We start from the raw sequence: 16,045 nt of genomic DNA, 5'->3' as shown, positions 1-16,045 counted from the left end.
AGAACTTGGTCCATGCTCTGAGACTAAGACAGACAGGGACAGACAGGGATGAGATTTCCTCTCAGTTGTCTCTTCTCAAGGATGAGCAGCCCCAGCTCTGTCAGCCTTTCCTCATCAGAGATGCTCCAGTCCCTTCATCATCCTCATTGTCCTACTCTGGACCTGCTCCAGGAGCTCCATGTATTACCATCGATGAGTTGCCCACCTGAAACTGGCTTTGAGGTGGGATGGATGGGATTGTGGAAGTCCCTGATGGAAATGAGGTTCCTCAAAGCAGTGCAGAGGATGGATGAATTCCCTAAGCATTGCCACAGAGGGATGAGTTACAGCCAATGACTCAATATCCAGTGGAAACCAGTGACAAGTGGTGTCTTTCAATGGTCTGTACTGGGACCAGTGCTAATTAATGCCTTATTAATGACATAAAGGGGTTGTTGGCAAATTTGCAGATGACATCACATGAGTGGTGCCATTGTTTTATAGAATCCTGGGATTGCAGACTGGTTTGGGTTGGAAGAGACCTTCAAGACCATCTCATTCCAACCCCCTGCCATGAGCAGGGATTCCCTCCCAGCTGCTTTGCTGCCTCTTAAATACAATTTTCCCAATGAATTTCAAAACACCATTCCAGTCTTACTCCAGCTCGAGAGGTATTTTAGCTCAAATGTTGTTTTATTTCATGGAAATACCAAAGGAGAGGGTTTATGGATTTGTGGTAGATCCTAGAGAGCTTTCAGATCCCAAATCCCTGTGATCATAAGACCGTCAGGAGTCATCACTTCCCTACAGGCACTTTGCAGCATCAAACTCTGTTTTGAGGGCAGAAACCTGTTTTGGAGCAAATTCCTTCAGATAACTGAGCTGGTTAAATTTCTCCATCATTATTCCAGTCTGGATGATGTTCGGATGTGTTGTCCTCCTGGTTTTAATGACAGGGAGCCAGGATTTTTTTTTTTTAAGGCTGTTTCCATCTGCACCCAATTATAAAAAAGCCATCGGAAAAAAGCCATTTACTGGCTGTCACTTTGGAGTGGTGTCAAAACAGCTCCAGCACCTCCAGCCATCACTTCCCAACAGCCACTTAGGACATTAAAACAGCCTGACATCCATCCAGTCCGTTAATCCTGCTGCTTGGCCATGGGGGTACCTGGAATAGCTCTGGCAAAAGCTGCATGGATGCTCAAGAGGGCTTTAAAAGGTAGAAAACACTGGAGTTGAGGCAGTTGAATTTTGGGGGTTTTAATCCTTTCCCCGAACGTTTGGTTGGTGGGACTTGTGTCCATCATGATGGATAGAGGGATGGACATGGATCCCAAGGAAATGGGAAGATGCTCCAGCACTTCATCATCTCTTTGCAGAATCACAGAATATTCTGGGCTGGAAGAGACCCAGAAGGATCATCAAGGTCCAGCTCTTGTCACCTGCTGTGCCCCCAGCACTGGGAAAGGAGCAGGGGGTGAGATTAAGCCCAGAGATACTTGAGAAGTTCAACCTGGGCAAACGTCTGCCCAGAGCCAGGAAAGCCAGGCTGGATGGGATCTCTCCTCCCCACCCCATGCGGTCAGTGGGTGCTTGTTGGTTGGCCCAGTGACCCAGCTTCACCTCCCACCCTCCATCCCCTCCTGCCAAGCTTGTTCATGGAAAATGTTCATTAACATCATTCCCAAGGCTGAGCCAGGACTTTCCACCAGTTGCTGCCTCCTCCTTTGCCAGCTCCGTGCTAAAGAAGGCTGGGCCCTGCAAACCTCCTCATCCCTGTCCCACTCCTGGAGTGTGTCAGGACCTTTTGGACCATTTAAGGCCTTGTGGATCCTTGGCAGCACCTGGAATTTCACCCAAAGCTGCCTTGGCAGCCAGGGAGGAGTCCTGGACATGGGATCTGCCAGCTGGGCACCATCCCAACCCTGGACACTGCTGCTGGACAGGCTATGGGGGGAACCCCACAGCAGGGAGATCAGGATTGGGACATGTCTATGGGATGTTGGTGTTCTCATCAGCACCTGGTAGAGCCGGAGTGGGGTGAGATTCCTCCCCGTGGTTTTTTAGGAATTCTGTGGGGTTTTCTCATCTCCCTGGTGGAAGGCACCAGACTTTTTTCCCTTCTTATGGCCAAACCTGTGGGCTGGCGGGGGTCCCGGGGGGGTATAATTAGCCACCCCGACAGGTGGCAGGGATCAGATGGCCCCCAGCACCACCCCACAGCTCCGCTCTGCTTCACCCCGGCTGACGCGCTGCCGGCGGCAGAATTCCCTACGGAAGCCCAGCCCTGGCTTGTCGGATCTGGCAGGAGCAGGGGAGCTGCTGTAAATAAACAGAAGGGGCTTTTCCAGCCTCCAGAGGTGATTCCAGCCTCCCCATCCCTGCCCTGGGACAGCGGGGATGGACGGGGAGTTACGGAAGAAGCGCCGGGAGCGGCGTGGAAAAGCCATTAGAAACCCGAGCTGGGGACACGGCCCCTGGATTAGTCGCACACAGTTTGTTTTCTTTATTAAGTATCTTTTTGCCATGGAGCCAATAAACATGGGCTGCTCCAAGGATTCTCTTGGAGGTTGGGGCTGGGGAGAGCACTGGGGAGATGGTACATCCTGATCCCAGTGCCCAGCTGGGATCATGGCACTGTCCCACCCCGTAGGGATTTGTAGTTGGTGCCTGACTGGGAAGGAACAGCCACGTTTCTTGGCCTTTTCCCAAAATAGCTTAATTCCTCGATGTAGCAGTGATGCATCAATGTGGCTTTTTGAGGTCAGGGCTCTATTTTCCCACTCATCTCCTTTCCAAGTCCATGTTGTGCTGGAAACCTCTATGCAGAAGCAGATCTCACATCCTTTTCAGGGATCATCCTGAGCAGAGCCAAGATTTGGACTTGATGATCCTTGGGTGTCCTTTCCAACTCAGGATATTCTGTGATTCCAAGAACTGGGTGTGGTTGGACCAGGACTCAGCACCAAGGGCTTGCCCATGCCCACAATCCTATTGAAATTGTCCCTTCAAAGTAGGCTTGGAAGCTCTGCCCATGCATTCATCCCAGTCTTCAATCCCTAATGGGCTGTTCCTTTATGTTTTTCTTTTCCCTAATTTTGTCATATTTATTTTAAAAGAAGTTATCAGGTTGAGCAATTTGCTTTTCTGCTCGCTAATATTTTGGGAGAATTTCCTGTGTTTGAATTCCTGTCTGGTTGCTGCTTTTTCCAAGCGTTTCTCTTTGGTTCAGGATGTATCCTGTCTGCAGGTGAAGTGGGAAAATGAAGAAAATATCCTGTGGAGACAGGCTGAGAGAGCTGGGATTGGCCAGCCTGGAGAAAAAAAGGTTTCAGGGAGACCTTAGAGGCTCTCCCAGTATCTAAAGAGTCTCCAAGAGAGCTGGAGAGGGACTTTGGACAAGGGATGGAGTGACAGGAGAAGGGGGAATGGCTTTGCACTGCCAGAGGGCAGAGTTAGATGGGATATTGGGAAGGAATTCTTCCGTGGGTGGGTGGGGAGGCCCTGGAATTAAATTCTCAGTGAAGCTGTGGCTGCCCCATTCCTGGAAATGTCCAAATCCAGGTTGGAGGGAGCTTGGAGCAACCTGGGATAATGGAAGGTGTCTCTGTCCATGGCAGGAGGTTGGAATGATAAGATTTCTAAGTCGCTTCCAACCCAAAGGATTCCATGTTCCTATAGAACACAGGATTTGGGAATAATGGCAAAGCCATGTTATCCCTTGGTTGTAGACCAGCTTCCCATTCAAGCTCCTTCAAACAGAGGTGGAAAATCATAGGAATGGGGGTTTTAAATGGATTTTTTGTGGAAAAGCAGCACTGTCACTGTGCCATCCCCCCCATGGAGCCCAAATCCGTGTGTCCATGTGGATCTCAGCCCTCCTGCTGCTCAGCACCATCCCCATCCTCCAGCACACGAGCTCCTTGCTCTGCTGCCGAATTCAGCACTTGGCCCCAGGTGACAGACCTGCCAAATCCTTCTGCTGTTCAAGGAGAGAGCTCAGCAGGGATCCTGCTTAATCCCAAAGGTCAGCATGGGGAGCTGCTCCCATGTCCCCAAAGTCGAGTTGCATTAAAAGGGCAGGAAGTGACCTCCATCCCCTGTGTTCGGGAAAATGGAATTTTGTAAACAGACCAGAATGGTGGTGCTGAAACTCTCCATGTGTTTTTCTTCCCGTGGATTTGTCTTGTTTTCCCCAAGATTTGAGTGTCTGTAGCATGGAGAAATGGGATGTGTGGGCATCTGAGTGTGGAAAGACCCACATTTCTCGTGGAGAAAGTCAACAAGGGAATGGATGTTGGAGTTGGGAATTCTTGGTTGTGCTGTGTGGGTTGGATTGGGTCTCTCCATGGATGTCAAGATGTGATGCAAAAGCCAGGCTGGGTGGGATGGAGCATCCTGGGTGGGAGTGGATCCACATGGGACTAAGAGGGGTCCAGGATCTTCTCTCACCCTTCATCCCTTGGAATATACTGGGTTTAGCTCTCTGGATTGCTGGGAACAGAGATTAGAGAAAGACTGTTCTTTTTCCTTCCTCCCGCCAACATTCCCATCCACCCAGACAGAAATCCCAGCTGAAGGCATCTCCTCTTCCCTGCCTGCCTCTCTTCCTGCCTTTCCCACTGCCAAAAAGTGCCATTTTCCAGCAGAAAGCCTTGTGGGGAAGCTCTGAGACACTGATGACACCTCGCTCCCACCAGCACTGCCAGAAGCTGCTGGAATTCACCAAAATCTGGATCTGGGAGCATTTTTAGGGATGAACATCTTGATGCTGATATTTTGACAGCCCCATTCCATGGCCACGCTTAGCTTCCTTGGATGGGAGAGCATCAGCCAATGGCAGAGCAGGCTGAGCTCCAGCTCTCATCCATCTTCATCAGAAAGGTGGTTCAGTGATCCCAAAATAAATCCTGAAAGGACTCTGTGCTCTTCCCTGCTCCTCCCAAGTCCCAAGCATGTCTGGGACAACAAAACCCTCCCCAGTCTCATCTTCTCCAGCCCAGTTAACCTCCCTGGGACCTCCATGCATCACCACCATGGGGGTAAATCATTGCTGTTAGAGGTTTTGGTGATTTAAATCCATAAAATCAAGCATTTGGAAAACCATAGGACAGTTACAATGTCCCAGAGTAGAATACTCTTTTTAGTAGTATTTTTTCATGGAATATTGTTTTGATGCAGGGAAGGAAGCAGCAAGACATCCCTATTTTCCCTTTAGCAAGGTGTTGGTGCCACCTGAAGGAGCCCAGCTGTGCTCCCACAGGGTTTTCCCTGCCTTTACCAACTCTGCTCCCTCTTTCCCTGGCAGTGCAAGAAGAAGCACACGTTGGTGTGTCCTGACTTTGCCAAGAAAGGTGTCTGTCCCAAGGGTGCCCAGTGCAAACTCCTGCATCCCCAGAAGAGACGTCACTCACAGCAGGCTGGAGATGATGGAGCTCACAACAACCCCACTTCCAATTGGAGACGGATCCAGGAGGAGTCGGGCAGGTAGGAAAGAGCTCCTTTTGCTGCATTAAACAGTTTTCTTCCCACCCTGCCTCAGGTTTTTCCTCTTTCAGATACGTTCTGTCTGTGTCCTGGTTTATTTTAGGATGTTGTTGATGTGGGTCACTGTGGTGTTTCCTGATGGAGCCATGCTTGGGATGGGCAGTATCCATGCTTGAGGAGCAGCTGATGGAGAGAAAAGTGTGGATTCACCTTTAGGAATTCACCCTTTCATCCAGGGCTTTGGCACCTCCAAGTATCTCCAAGGCTTTTGTAGACCTTCCTCTTGGAGATGGAGGAGCCCTGATGGAGATTCCACTGCTGAAAGTGGGTCCAGGTTATCCACAGTGATGTGGGAAACTGGAAAACATCATCCCTCTACCTTACATCCATGTTGGAGAGCAGAGCTGAGTGCTCTCTATGGCGTGAAGAGGCTGGAGAAGTGGAACTGGGGATGGACATGGAGATAAGAGGCTTTAGAAAAGTTTGGTGCCAGGCTGGGCCCTTTGTTAATCCTTGGAAGCTCTCCAAGCTCTCCCTGATGTTTTTGAGTGCTGGGATGGAGCCACAGGCGGGTGATGGATGTGTTGATCCTCATGCTCACAGGGAGATGGATTTTCCTGAGCTTGGCACATCTTCTGCCCTCACTCCCAAGTTCTGCCTGCAGGACAGCTACATCCCAAAGGAATTAAAACTAAAGCCAAATGGAAATTTGGCTTTAAAAGCCAAAATCTCCAAGTCCTGCTTGGTGAAAGGAGAAAGAATCAATTTGGTGCTTGGCTTCTCATGGCTTTTTGCAGCAGGAGGTGGTAATGAAGGTGGGATGGAAAGGAAGGGACCTGGGAGCTTTGCCAGGCTGGTCCATGCTCCTGGAATTCTCCATGGTCTGGGTCTGGGCCTCATCCTGGCCCTGCCTTGTAAGGTAGCAGAGGGGGACGAGCAGCTCCACGGGTTCTCCGAACTTATCCCGGGTGACAGAAGAGCCTTGGAATGACACCCAGCTCACGTTCCCGGTGTGAACGAGGTGTAAAATAGCTCCTTGCTCTTTTTAGGGAAAGAGGAATGAGCTCAGGGTTGGCTGGTTGGGAGGCTCCTGGCATCCTCCTCTGGGAAGGGAGCACACCCCAGCTTGGAAGCTGCTCCAGAGGGTTTTTTTTTCCTTTATTGGCACCGTCATGGGAGATGTCATAAGGACCTGGAGTGTCAAGTTAGCTTGGAAGAGAGTGGCAGGGCTGGGAATGAGCCAAGCCCAGCAGGACATCTCCAAGCCATCCTGACTCCCCACACCCTCCATCTCCCCTCCCCTCTGCTCGATCCCAAACAGGAGCCCAGCAGTTCCACAAGAATCTGAGGAGCTGGGAAGCTTGCAGGGAAAGGCAGGTCAGGGAATCCAGTTGGAAGGGAGAAACTCTGGCTGAATCTGTGCTGGCTCCAGGGAAATCAGGGATACCACATGGCCTTGGATGGAGACCTGGGAGCTCCAAGCCTCTTCCATTGCATGTGATGCCATGCCGAGCATTGCCAAGTGGGATTGTTTTACTTATTTTTCCCATCTGCCTCCTGCAGGAATGATCCAGCTCAGCACCAGGACGATGGGGAAATTCCTGGACCCTCCAGTGCGGAGCAAGAGGTGAAGTTTTGGAAAGAGGAGGACCCCAAGCCAAGCAGCTGCCTGCAAAAGCTGCCATCCTTCATCTCCCTCCGATCCCCAGAATCTCCCAGTTCCCAGGGCTGCAAAGTGGAGAGGGATGAGGACGAGCCAGAGGATGAGCCAGGTAGGAATCACATCCTCTGCTCAGAGCTGCTCCAGTTTTCCAAGAAAAAAAAGTATTCTCTGCTTCTCTCCATGGGTTTTGGTGAGATCCATGTTCCTTGTGAGTCACCAAACCAGTTGAGACTGGGAGTCCAAACTGGGATGGCAGTCGAGATTCCCATCTTGGCACAAATCCTTGTGTCTGTTCCCAAAACTGTACGTGAGGATTTTGTCCCCTTATTTTATCAACTCCTTCCTTATCCTGTAAATTATCTGATGATGAATCCAATCTCATTCCCACTATGGAAGTGCAGCAGTGCCCTATTGGAAAGGTGTTTGGTGGGATGTAGGGATGTTCTGCCTCTGGAGGACCTCTGGACCATCCATCACATCTGTTTCCCAGCAGGAAATAGCTTGGAAGCTTTCCAATAAAAACATTCCAGTGGGAGGTGGGATGGAGTGTTTGCAGGTTGGAAGTTTGAAGGAGGAGATGTGTTAGTCTGCTTTGGAAGTCAGTAAAATTTTTTGGAAAATGCGGTTTTAGGATGAGCAGAACTTTCTGGAATTCTGACACGTGAAAGCAAGCAGCTTCTGCTTCTCCTATGTTTACTTTAGTTCCATCTCTCCTAATTCAACTCCTCCATGGGAAAATCCCTTAATCACAAGTAAGGGATGGGATTTTGGGGTGCTCCAGGGATGTATCTGCAGGGGCAGAGGTGATGGAGATGGAGAGGCAGGGATTGTGCCTGGTTCTGCCCAGCTCTGGGTAAGAGGTGTTTGACTGGATGATGCTCCACACTTCCCATCCTTCTCCAGAGGGATGTGCAGCCACCTCATATCTGGAGCATCATCCTGGAATGGGCTCAGAAATCACAATATTTTGTGGGAATAATGATGAAATTCCCACCACCGGTTTGGCTGGCACAAGATGTGGCTCAGTGTGAGCCTTTCCCATCTTCAATCCCTTATTTCCATGCATCCAGAGCAGGATCCCACTGGGAGAAGGGATGAATTCAGCTGCAAAAGCCAGCCTGGAGCATTTGCAGGATCATCCATAAGGATCTGCAAGGCTCTGCCTGGCTCCGCCACATCAAGCCAGGGAGGTCTGAGATGCCTTAACACTGTTGGAAAGAGAATTCCCAGGATTAACAATATATTCCCTAAGTCACAGATGAGCCACAGTATGGTGGAGACAGCAAGGGGACAATTCTGGCTGGGACTTCTCCCCTGTTTCCTTGGCCCTGTTTCCAACTCCCTTTTGATCTTGGGAAGTGTTCCCAAAGCAGCAGCTTAATTGGGGTTTTTATCTCCATGATGAAGTTGGAACAATTAATCCATGGACGAGAAAGCTGTTGAAATGCCTCGGATTACACTCGGCAGCCTGAAGTAACTCAGGAGTAACTCATGAGCAAAGGCATCCTTTTCCTCTTAATTTTGGTGTGTGCATCCAGGGGAGAATGGTTTCCAGGTGTTTTTGGTGGAAGGATGCGGAGGAGGAGCTGGTTCAGTTGGGAATGTTGGCAGGAAGGCTGGATGAAGCTGGCAGGTAGGAGGTCATCCCTCCGTGCTCCTTTGCCCGGGGAAGCTCGTGGCATTGGGAAAGCAGATGCTGGAGGATCCATAGGAAAGGAAAACCAGGCAGGAATCACAGATGGCTGTAAAATCATCTGATAATGAAGCAATTTCCTTGCCAAAGGAGTTGCATGCTGAGTCTGGACATGGGAGTGTTGTTCCATAGGTTTGCTCATCCTTGGGTCTCTTCTTAATGTTAGCCAAGGGATTTAGGGGCACAGCAGCAACCCGGAGACCCCCAAAACCCAAGGGGAGAAGAGGCCCCCTGGCCACCATCCTGAGAGGACACAGGATGAGGCCACTGATGCTCCTAAAGGGCCAAACACTTTGTGGTGGCCACATCACTTGGACTCCATGATCCTTGTGGATCCCTTCCAGTATTCCTGCATCCCTTGAGAATATTCAGTGATTCTGAGATTGTGTTTGGAGCTCAGCAGATGGTCAGGATGAGTCCTTGTGTAGCTCTAGGAAGTAGCCAGAGTCTGTGGTGGGATTTGGGGGTGGGATTTGGGGATCTGATAATGTTGGGTTTGTGCTTGTGAAGCCTGAAGTTGACACACAAATTGTCAGGATGGTAAATAAGGAGGAGGACAGGCTGTTATTAAGGAATGAGCTGAATTCTTTGGTTAAACAGTCACAATTGGAGAAAATGCCCTTTTAATCCCAGTAAATGCAGGAGGAATGGGGGAAAACATCAGCTCCATGCACAGGAGGGATGGGGAGCGGGTCTGGAGATGACCTTTAAGGACCAGCATGGGCAACATCAGCTTGCAGGGTCTCAGTGGGGGTCTGGGCTTGGGATATAGCAAAAGGGGACTGGAAAGGAGGAGCAGAGCCACTGCTGTGTTCCCAACCCACCAGAGGAGCCTGGAAATTTGGGGTCAGAGGAGTAATTTGTTGACAAGGTGGTGATCGGGCAAAGGTTGATCTCGGAGGTCTTTTCCAACTTGCGTGATTCCGGTATTCTGTAATTTGAGGGTGCTGGTGCTTTCCAAGCATCATTCAAAAAGCCAATCTCTGTGTCACAGGGAGAGCCAACTCCCAGCTGAGCATCCTGAATGGGAAGGGTGGCTTTGGTGACATCTCATCCTTAACCCTGTGTTACCCACCCAGGAGCACAGAGCTGGAGGGAGAACAGGCTTCCCTACCCCTCCCACTCCCGTTTTCCAGGTAATGGGCTTTTCCATATTTCACCTTCCAGTTAAATCGCCTGTGCTGGAGCCTAACTGGCCTCCCCGCGCTAATTGCACCAATGCAAACCATTCCAATCGAGTGCTAATTTAATTAGAAAGCACCCATTTTAGTTAATTTGTTCGAGAAGATCACTGCAAACTCCTGGAGAGAACAGATGTTCCCCTCTCCCCCGATGAACATTCCGGGCTTTGTAAATGGCTCCGCTCAGCCTTGTTTAGGAGAGAAAAGAGGATTTTATAGCCGCAAACGACCCTTTCTGTAAACATTTTACAGCTCTCTGCACGTTTGAGTGACGATAAACCCCGAGCAGCTCGGCGGGCTGCAAATTTGGGACCATACGGCCGTCATTTTATTGTCATATTTCACGGTCGTAACGTTAATGGAAGATGCTCGCTCCAGTCTTTTTTAACGGCTCCGCTGAGCACGCTCAACTGCCTCGGCTTCCGAGGAATTTGGGGAGGCGCGGCGGCGGCTTCTGGGTTTGTTTACGGCTTCCAGTTCTGGAGGGATAAGTTTGGGAATGCGGATTTTTGCCTCTTTTCTCGCCGCGGTTGAGAAATGATCCCCGCTGGGCGTGGAGCTGCCACTGCCCGCCTTGGTGATCCAACCATTCCCAGCTCCAGGAATCAGAGAATATCCCAGTTTGGAAGGGATTCACAAGTCCAACTCCTGGTCCTGCATAGGACATCCCAATTTAATTTAGGAGAAATCCAGTGCTGCTGCCCTCCATGTGGATGTGGTCGTTCCTGCTTGGATCCATGGGATCATCACCTTCAGCATCTCCTTCCGTGCTTCTTCTGCCACCAAATCTTTGCTCCAGAGCTACTTTTTTGGCAGCCACGTGAGGCAACCAAGCCTTTGATCAGTGCAAGGTGGCAGTGGAAGATGCCCTGGAGCTTTCCAGGAGGCATGTGCATGGTTGGGAATGGAGGGCTTGGACACAAGGGGATTTTCCTGGGATAACAGGAGCTGGCATCACTGTCAGCTTTGACTCCAGCAGGACTTGGCGCAGTTTGTTCCTCTTGGGAGGAAGAAATGGGGATAAATTACAGGGAATTGGTTTCTCTGTGTGGTGTCAAACATCTCCAGGGTGGTGAGGCCCTGGCACAAGTTTTCTAGAGAAGTTGTGGCTGTCCTATCTCTGCAAGTGTTTGAGGCCAGGTTGGATCTTCTCATGTCTTGGTGGCTCTGGGAAGCTCCAAAAGTCAGAAACTTCACTGTGATTTGATTTCCTCATGCCAAACTGTCCAATTTAGGACCTGCCAAGTCTCACTCCTTTGCTGGGACTGAAGTCTACTTATTCTATATTAATTTTTTGACCTTTTTCATTAAATCCTGGAATGATTTTGGGTCAGAAGGGACCTTAAGTACCATATAATTCTCATGGGTAAGGACACTTTCCACTAGACCACGTTATTCAGATATTTACACTCCATTTTTAGGGGCTCACCCACCTGTGGCAGAAGGTTTGGGCAGAACAGCAGGAGGATGAATTTTTGGTTCAGGATGTCACCACATGGGTTTAGCGCAGGATGGAGCCAAGGAGCTCCAACCTTCCCCCTCCTCAGCTGCTTTTTCCATTTGTGGAAAATTCAGCCCTTGCTCTGGGGCTTTCCATCCCATCTTTTGTTGTTGAGATTTGTAATAATAATAATAATAAAATAATAATAATAATACAAAACAACAACAATAATAATAATAATAGTAATAATAATAATTTGTTGTTGTTGTTCAGGGAGGGAAACGAACAAAAATTCCAGTTTTTCTCCTGCTGGATGATAAAGTTTGGAAAGCTGCAAGAAAGCTGTCTTTCCCTACATCCTGCTGCTTTGGGGCTTGGGAATTTTCCACCCCTGATGTGGGGCATCTCCAGCTGCATTCCACCTCCCCACCTTGCGGAGAAACCAAATTTTTTAATCCCTCAGGGATCAGGAATGATGAGCAGGGAGAAGATTTGGGGCTCAGGCTCAGACCCACCTCCTTTCACCCTTCATCCGAGGGAATTCCCCACCTTGAAATCCCTTTCAACCCCTCTCGGATCAGCATCTGGACAAAACAAATTTGGTTTTAACTTCCCTGTCAGATGCAGCTGGAGCCGCTCAGCTCTGGCTGGGGGAAAACCAGGTTTTATTGAAAAATCTAATGGTGCCACCTGAAGTGTGATTTACTGCACTGTCCACTCCTCGGACTTGATAATATATTTCTATTAGATTTCCTTCTTTTCCCTCTTTTTTCCTGGAGAAGAGTGGCAAGTTTCTCCGTCTGCCTGACACCTTCTTAGGCTTAGGCAAAATAAATGTTGATTTCCATCAGGAGGAAGAGCGCTGGAAGTCCTAATTCTCTGACGAGCCTGACAAGCTCAGCGAAAACCGCCTGGTTTTCGATGGAAAACTCGTGATCCGGCCTCAGTTCTCCTCCTTTGGAAGCTGTTCAATCATCGGAATGAAAAAGGGGTTGCTTTCGCTAACTAGAAATTATATACCTGGTTCCTTGCAAGATGGATTGCGCCGCTCCTGGAACGCCGGGAAAGGCGGCGGGGGGAGAGGGTGAAGGAGCTGGAGATGCAACCCAAGATTGATCACGCCATTTGCAGGATCTCCCAAGCACAAAACTGGAAAAATATCTTTTCCTTTGCCGGGGTGGGAAGTGACACCCCTGTTTGATCCAGGTTTTCCCCTCCTGGGGGTGTTTTGGGATGTGGTGTTCACCTGTTGGTTGCTCAATCCTTCATCTGACTCTATCCGAGGGGAGAAACTGAACCCATTTAGGACAATTTTGGGTTTATTTCCTCATTCCTGTCTTGATTTTTTTGAGGAATCTGTTAGAAATCAAGCATGGATGCTCTGGAAGTATCTCGGCTCTGTGTGCTCTGTGCCAAAGTTGGGAAGTCAATTATGGTTGATTTAAAAATCACCTTTCTTCTTCTCCCAAAAAGAAAAAAAAAAAAGGGGAAAAAAAATCCCTATTTCTGCTTCTGTATTCATGTTTGCTTTGAGCTGCCTCATGGATGTCACCTAAGGAAGTTTTTCCTGGCTCTTCCAAAGGGAATTGAGTCATTCCCACCATTCCCATTAAACTGATGCCACATTCTGGTAGGACAGGTCCACAAAAATGATGATTTTGACCCCTTGAGGTCACAGCCAGCAGCTCTGTACCCTAATTCCAGCACTCAGGAATGCCAGACTGGAAGAACCACCTGGCTGGATGCCAAAGGGAAAAATTGGGGGTGTGGGGACAGGATGGATGTTTTGCTCCATGTCACTGTTCCCAAAAGCCAGATTTGGCTGCGTTGCTGGTGAGGAATATCCGGATCCGTTGTGGCTGCCGTGCATCCCCCTGATGTATGGGAGTTATATTAAGGGTGGAAAGGTGCTAAATGAGCCCTCTTTATTTTCCATAAATTAACTCTGGAGCGATGAATCACTGCCAGCATGGCTTTGACTCCCAGCAAGTTTGTTTATCCAAGTTGGAAAGCAAAGGAAAACTCTTGGAGACTCCCAGTTGTTGGGTCCTCACCTCCCCTACCTTTCCTGCCTCCCCTGCCCCAAAAACTTTCTCCTTTGGGCTCTCAAGGCTGCTCAAAGGTGTTCTTGGTCCCACCTCCACTCTGGGTTCATAATTTGGGAAGTGCCATGTGTAATTCTGAAGGAACATGGCCATCAGAACATCTGGAAGGGGTTTGGGCTGGCTTTTCTCCATCTTCTCCATGTCCTTTTCCACCTCCATTAATCCTGAGTGAGGGGGGAGTTTTCCCACCAAATCTCATCATTCAACAAGCTGTGGGTTCTTTTTTTTCTGGCAAACCTTCCCTTTTTTCCATCCTCATTGTCTTCTTCCCCAAGTGGCCACCACTTTCCTTACCAGCCATCACTCTGGTAGGTGGAACTCCATAACCACTTCTCTAGACCCTTTGGAGAGAGAAAATAGGAGAACTTGCAGAAAGGTACTTCTAACATTGTGGTTGAAATGGTGAAGGACTTCACACCGTCCTCCTTGGTCCATGGGACGATCCTGGACTTGTCCTACAAGGAGGTCACCTCCCAGAGGCACTTCATGGAGTTTTGGCTCTACATGAGCATCCAGAACCCTCTTTGGAGGAAGCACCATGTTCCAGCAAGCAGAAGGCATCACCTGGAGTATCCTGAAGGGATGCTGGGAATGCTTGGGAGGGGATGATTGCTGGTGCTCGGCTCTTTCCATCCCAGCACCAAAGCAGGTCCTGGTGTTCACCTTGTGCTCCAGTGGGAAGGTTTGGATCCTTTTTAATTCTCTTTTTCATCCATAACTTTGGGAGTTTTGTGGCAGATTCGCTGCTCGGTGGTGGGAAGGGACCTTGGAGTGCCTCTGTCTTGTGCCACTTGTAGGGAGCTGAGGATGCTCAGGGATTTGTGGAATGAAGCCACCTCCATCCTGGACATAGCCAAGGGGGATGTGAAGCAGAAGAGGAACTCAGGACTCCTACACCTGCATTCCAAGGGATTTTCAAGATGCCCCAAGCCAACCTCAATGACTTTCTCCTCTTTTCTTCCTTTCCTTCCCAGGCAACTCCAAACGGAGGAGGATTTTGCCGAGGGCATCCCTGGAGGATTCTGAGAACCCCCGTGTGGAGGGTGGCAGAGGTGAGTCCAGTGGGTGCTGCCAGGGTGGAGAACCACCCACATTCCCATTTTCCCACTGCTTTAACCCCGCCATGACCAGGCAAGCAGACACCTGGGAACATCCAGAATTCCCACCATCCCCTTTCCCTTTCCTCCCTCCAGGCAAACGGCTGCAGATCAAGCCTCGGCTGTGAGTCAATGCCAATCCCATGGCAGCCAACCAGCTCAGGAACTGGAGAGCCAGGGAACAGCTTGGCATCTACCTCAGGATTGTCATGTCCAGACATGGCACCCCCCTCCTTCTCTTGTTTTTCCGGGACGTCGTTTGGACACGGAGTCATGTGGCAGCGTGGGAATTACACCACTCATTCAGGAATTTGTTTGGAATCTTTGAATTGACCAATAAATGGCCTTTTCAGCTGGTTTGTCAAACATCCTGCCACCTCCTTGGATGCTTGTGGGGCTGGGAAGAGCTTCCCATCCCCATCCATCCTCTGGTGCTGTCCTGGACATGAGGTGATGGGGGGACCTGAGGTGGTTTGATGCCATCAGGTGACATTCCCACATCCAGGTCAGGATGTACTGGGGACAAGTCACAGTGCTGGGATGTAATGGGTGTAAAGTGCCCACAGCCCCGATCCTGCCATTCCAAGAGCCAATCCTGCTGCTTTTGGGGGGAAATTTCTTGGAGCTGGGAGCATCCCTAATGGAAATGTGTTGGGAGCAGTGCTGAGCTCACACTCTGCATTTTGGGGTCTCCCATGGCCTGGTTGCACCTGACCCCCCACCTCTCCCTATCCCAGCAGGGGTTTGGGCTCCACTGGGAAAACCAAGTGAAGTCTTCAGGGTTTGGGGTATTTTGGGACTCTCCAAATCCGAGCAGGAGCAGAGTACGGGGTGAGAGTTGTGTCGCTGGAACAATGGGGTTTTGCATCCGTAGCTGCAATTTTCAAGGGATTTTGGGCTGGCAGTTGCTGTTCCCTCGCACAGATGAGATCTTGGGAACAGCTCCCTTTGCCAAGAGGTGCCAAGAGCAGCCGTGGGGGGGCAGTGGGGTTTGCTCATCCCCTGCCCCTCAGGCAAAATCCCATGGGGAGGAAGAATCAGCAGGGATTTGGGAAAAACTGGGGCTCCCTGAGGGTGCAGCACCCAGGTGTGACTGGAGATGGGGTGGGAAATACCAACAGGGGTGGCTTTGCCCCCAAAACCCCATAGGGTTTTCCCTTCACCAAGTGACTCCCCTGGGGGGGTTTCGTCACCTTCCCACATCCACAACACCCCCCAGGTGCTGGAGGACCGCTGGGTCCCCACCCTGGAATGTCACTTGTGCCCCAGAGTGTGTCCAACGAGTTGAATTTTTAATAAAAATGTTGTGGTTTTCGTTGGTATTAAAATGTCTTTTGTTAACTCCTGTGTTTTGATATGTAAATAAAGAGTTTCCTCCCCTGGGATGGAGGAGCCTCCC

The 16,045-nt window shown here is 49.9% G+C and overlaps 1 protein-coding gene across 1 annotated transcript in view; it reads left to right on the top strand.

Moving 5' to 3' along the window:
• The window catches only part of ZC3H3 (zinc finger CCCH-type containing 3), a 128,011-nt gene extending 111,966 nt beyond the window's left edge, over positions 1-16,045 (top strand). The window contains exons 10-13 of the mRNA XM_085053707.1: positions 5,288-5,466; positions 7,030-7,238; positions 14,524-14,601; positions 14,743-16,045. Of these exons, the coding sequence (XP_084909833.1) occupies positions 5,288-5,466; positions 7,030-7,238; positions 14,524-14,601; positions 14,743-14,774 (498 nt within the window). The 3' untranslated portion in view covers positions 14,775-16,045. The remainder of the gene's footprint in view (positions 1-5,287; positions 5,467-7,029; positions 7,239-14,523; positions 14,602-14,742) is intronic.

Source organism: Lichenostomus cassidix, chromosome 2 (assembly GCF_008360975.1).
Source record: "Lichenostomus cassidix isolate B80296 chromosome 2, HeHo_3.0, whole genome shotgun sequence".
NCBI classification, from domain to species: Eukaryota; Metazoa; Chordata; class Aves; order Passeriformes; family Meliphagidae; genus Lichenostomus; species Lichenostomus cassidix.
This window is presented reverse-complemented; position numbering and strand designations above follow the sequence as displayed.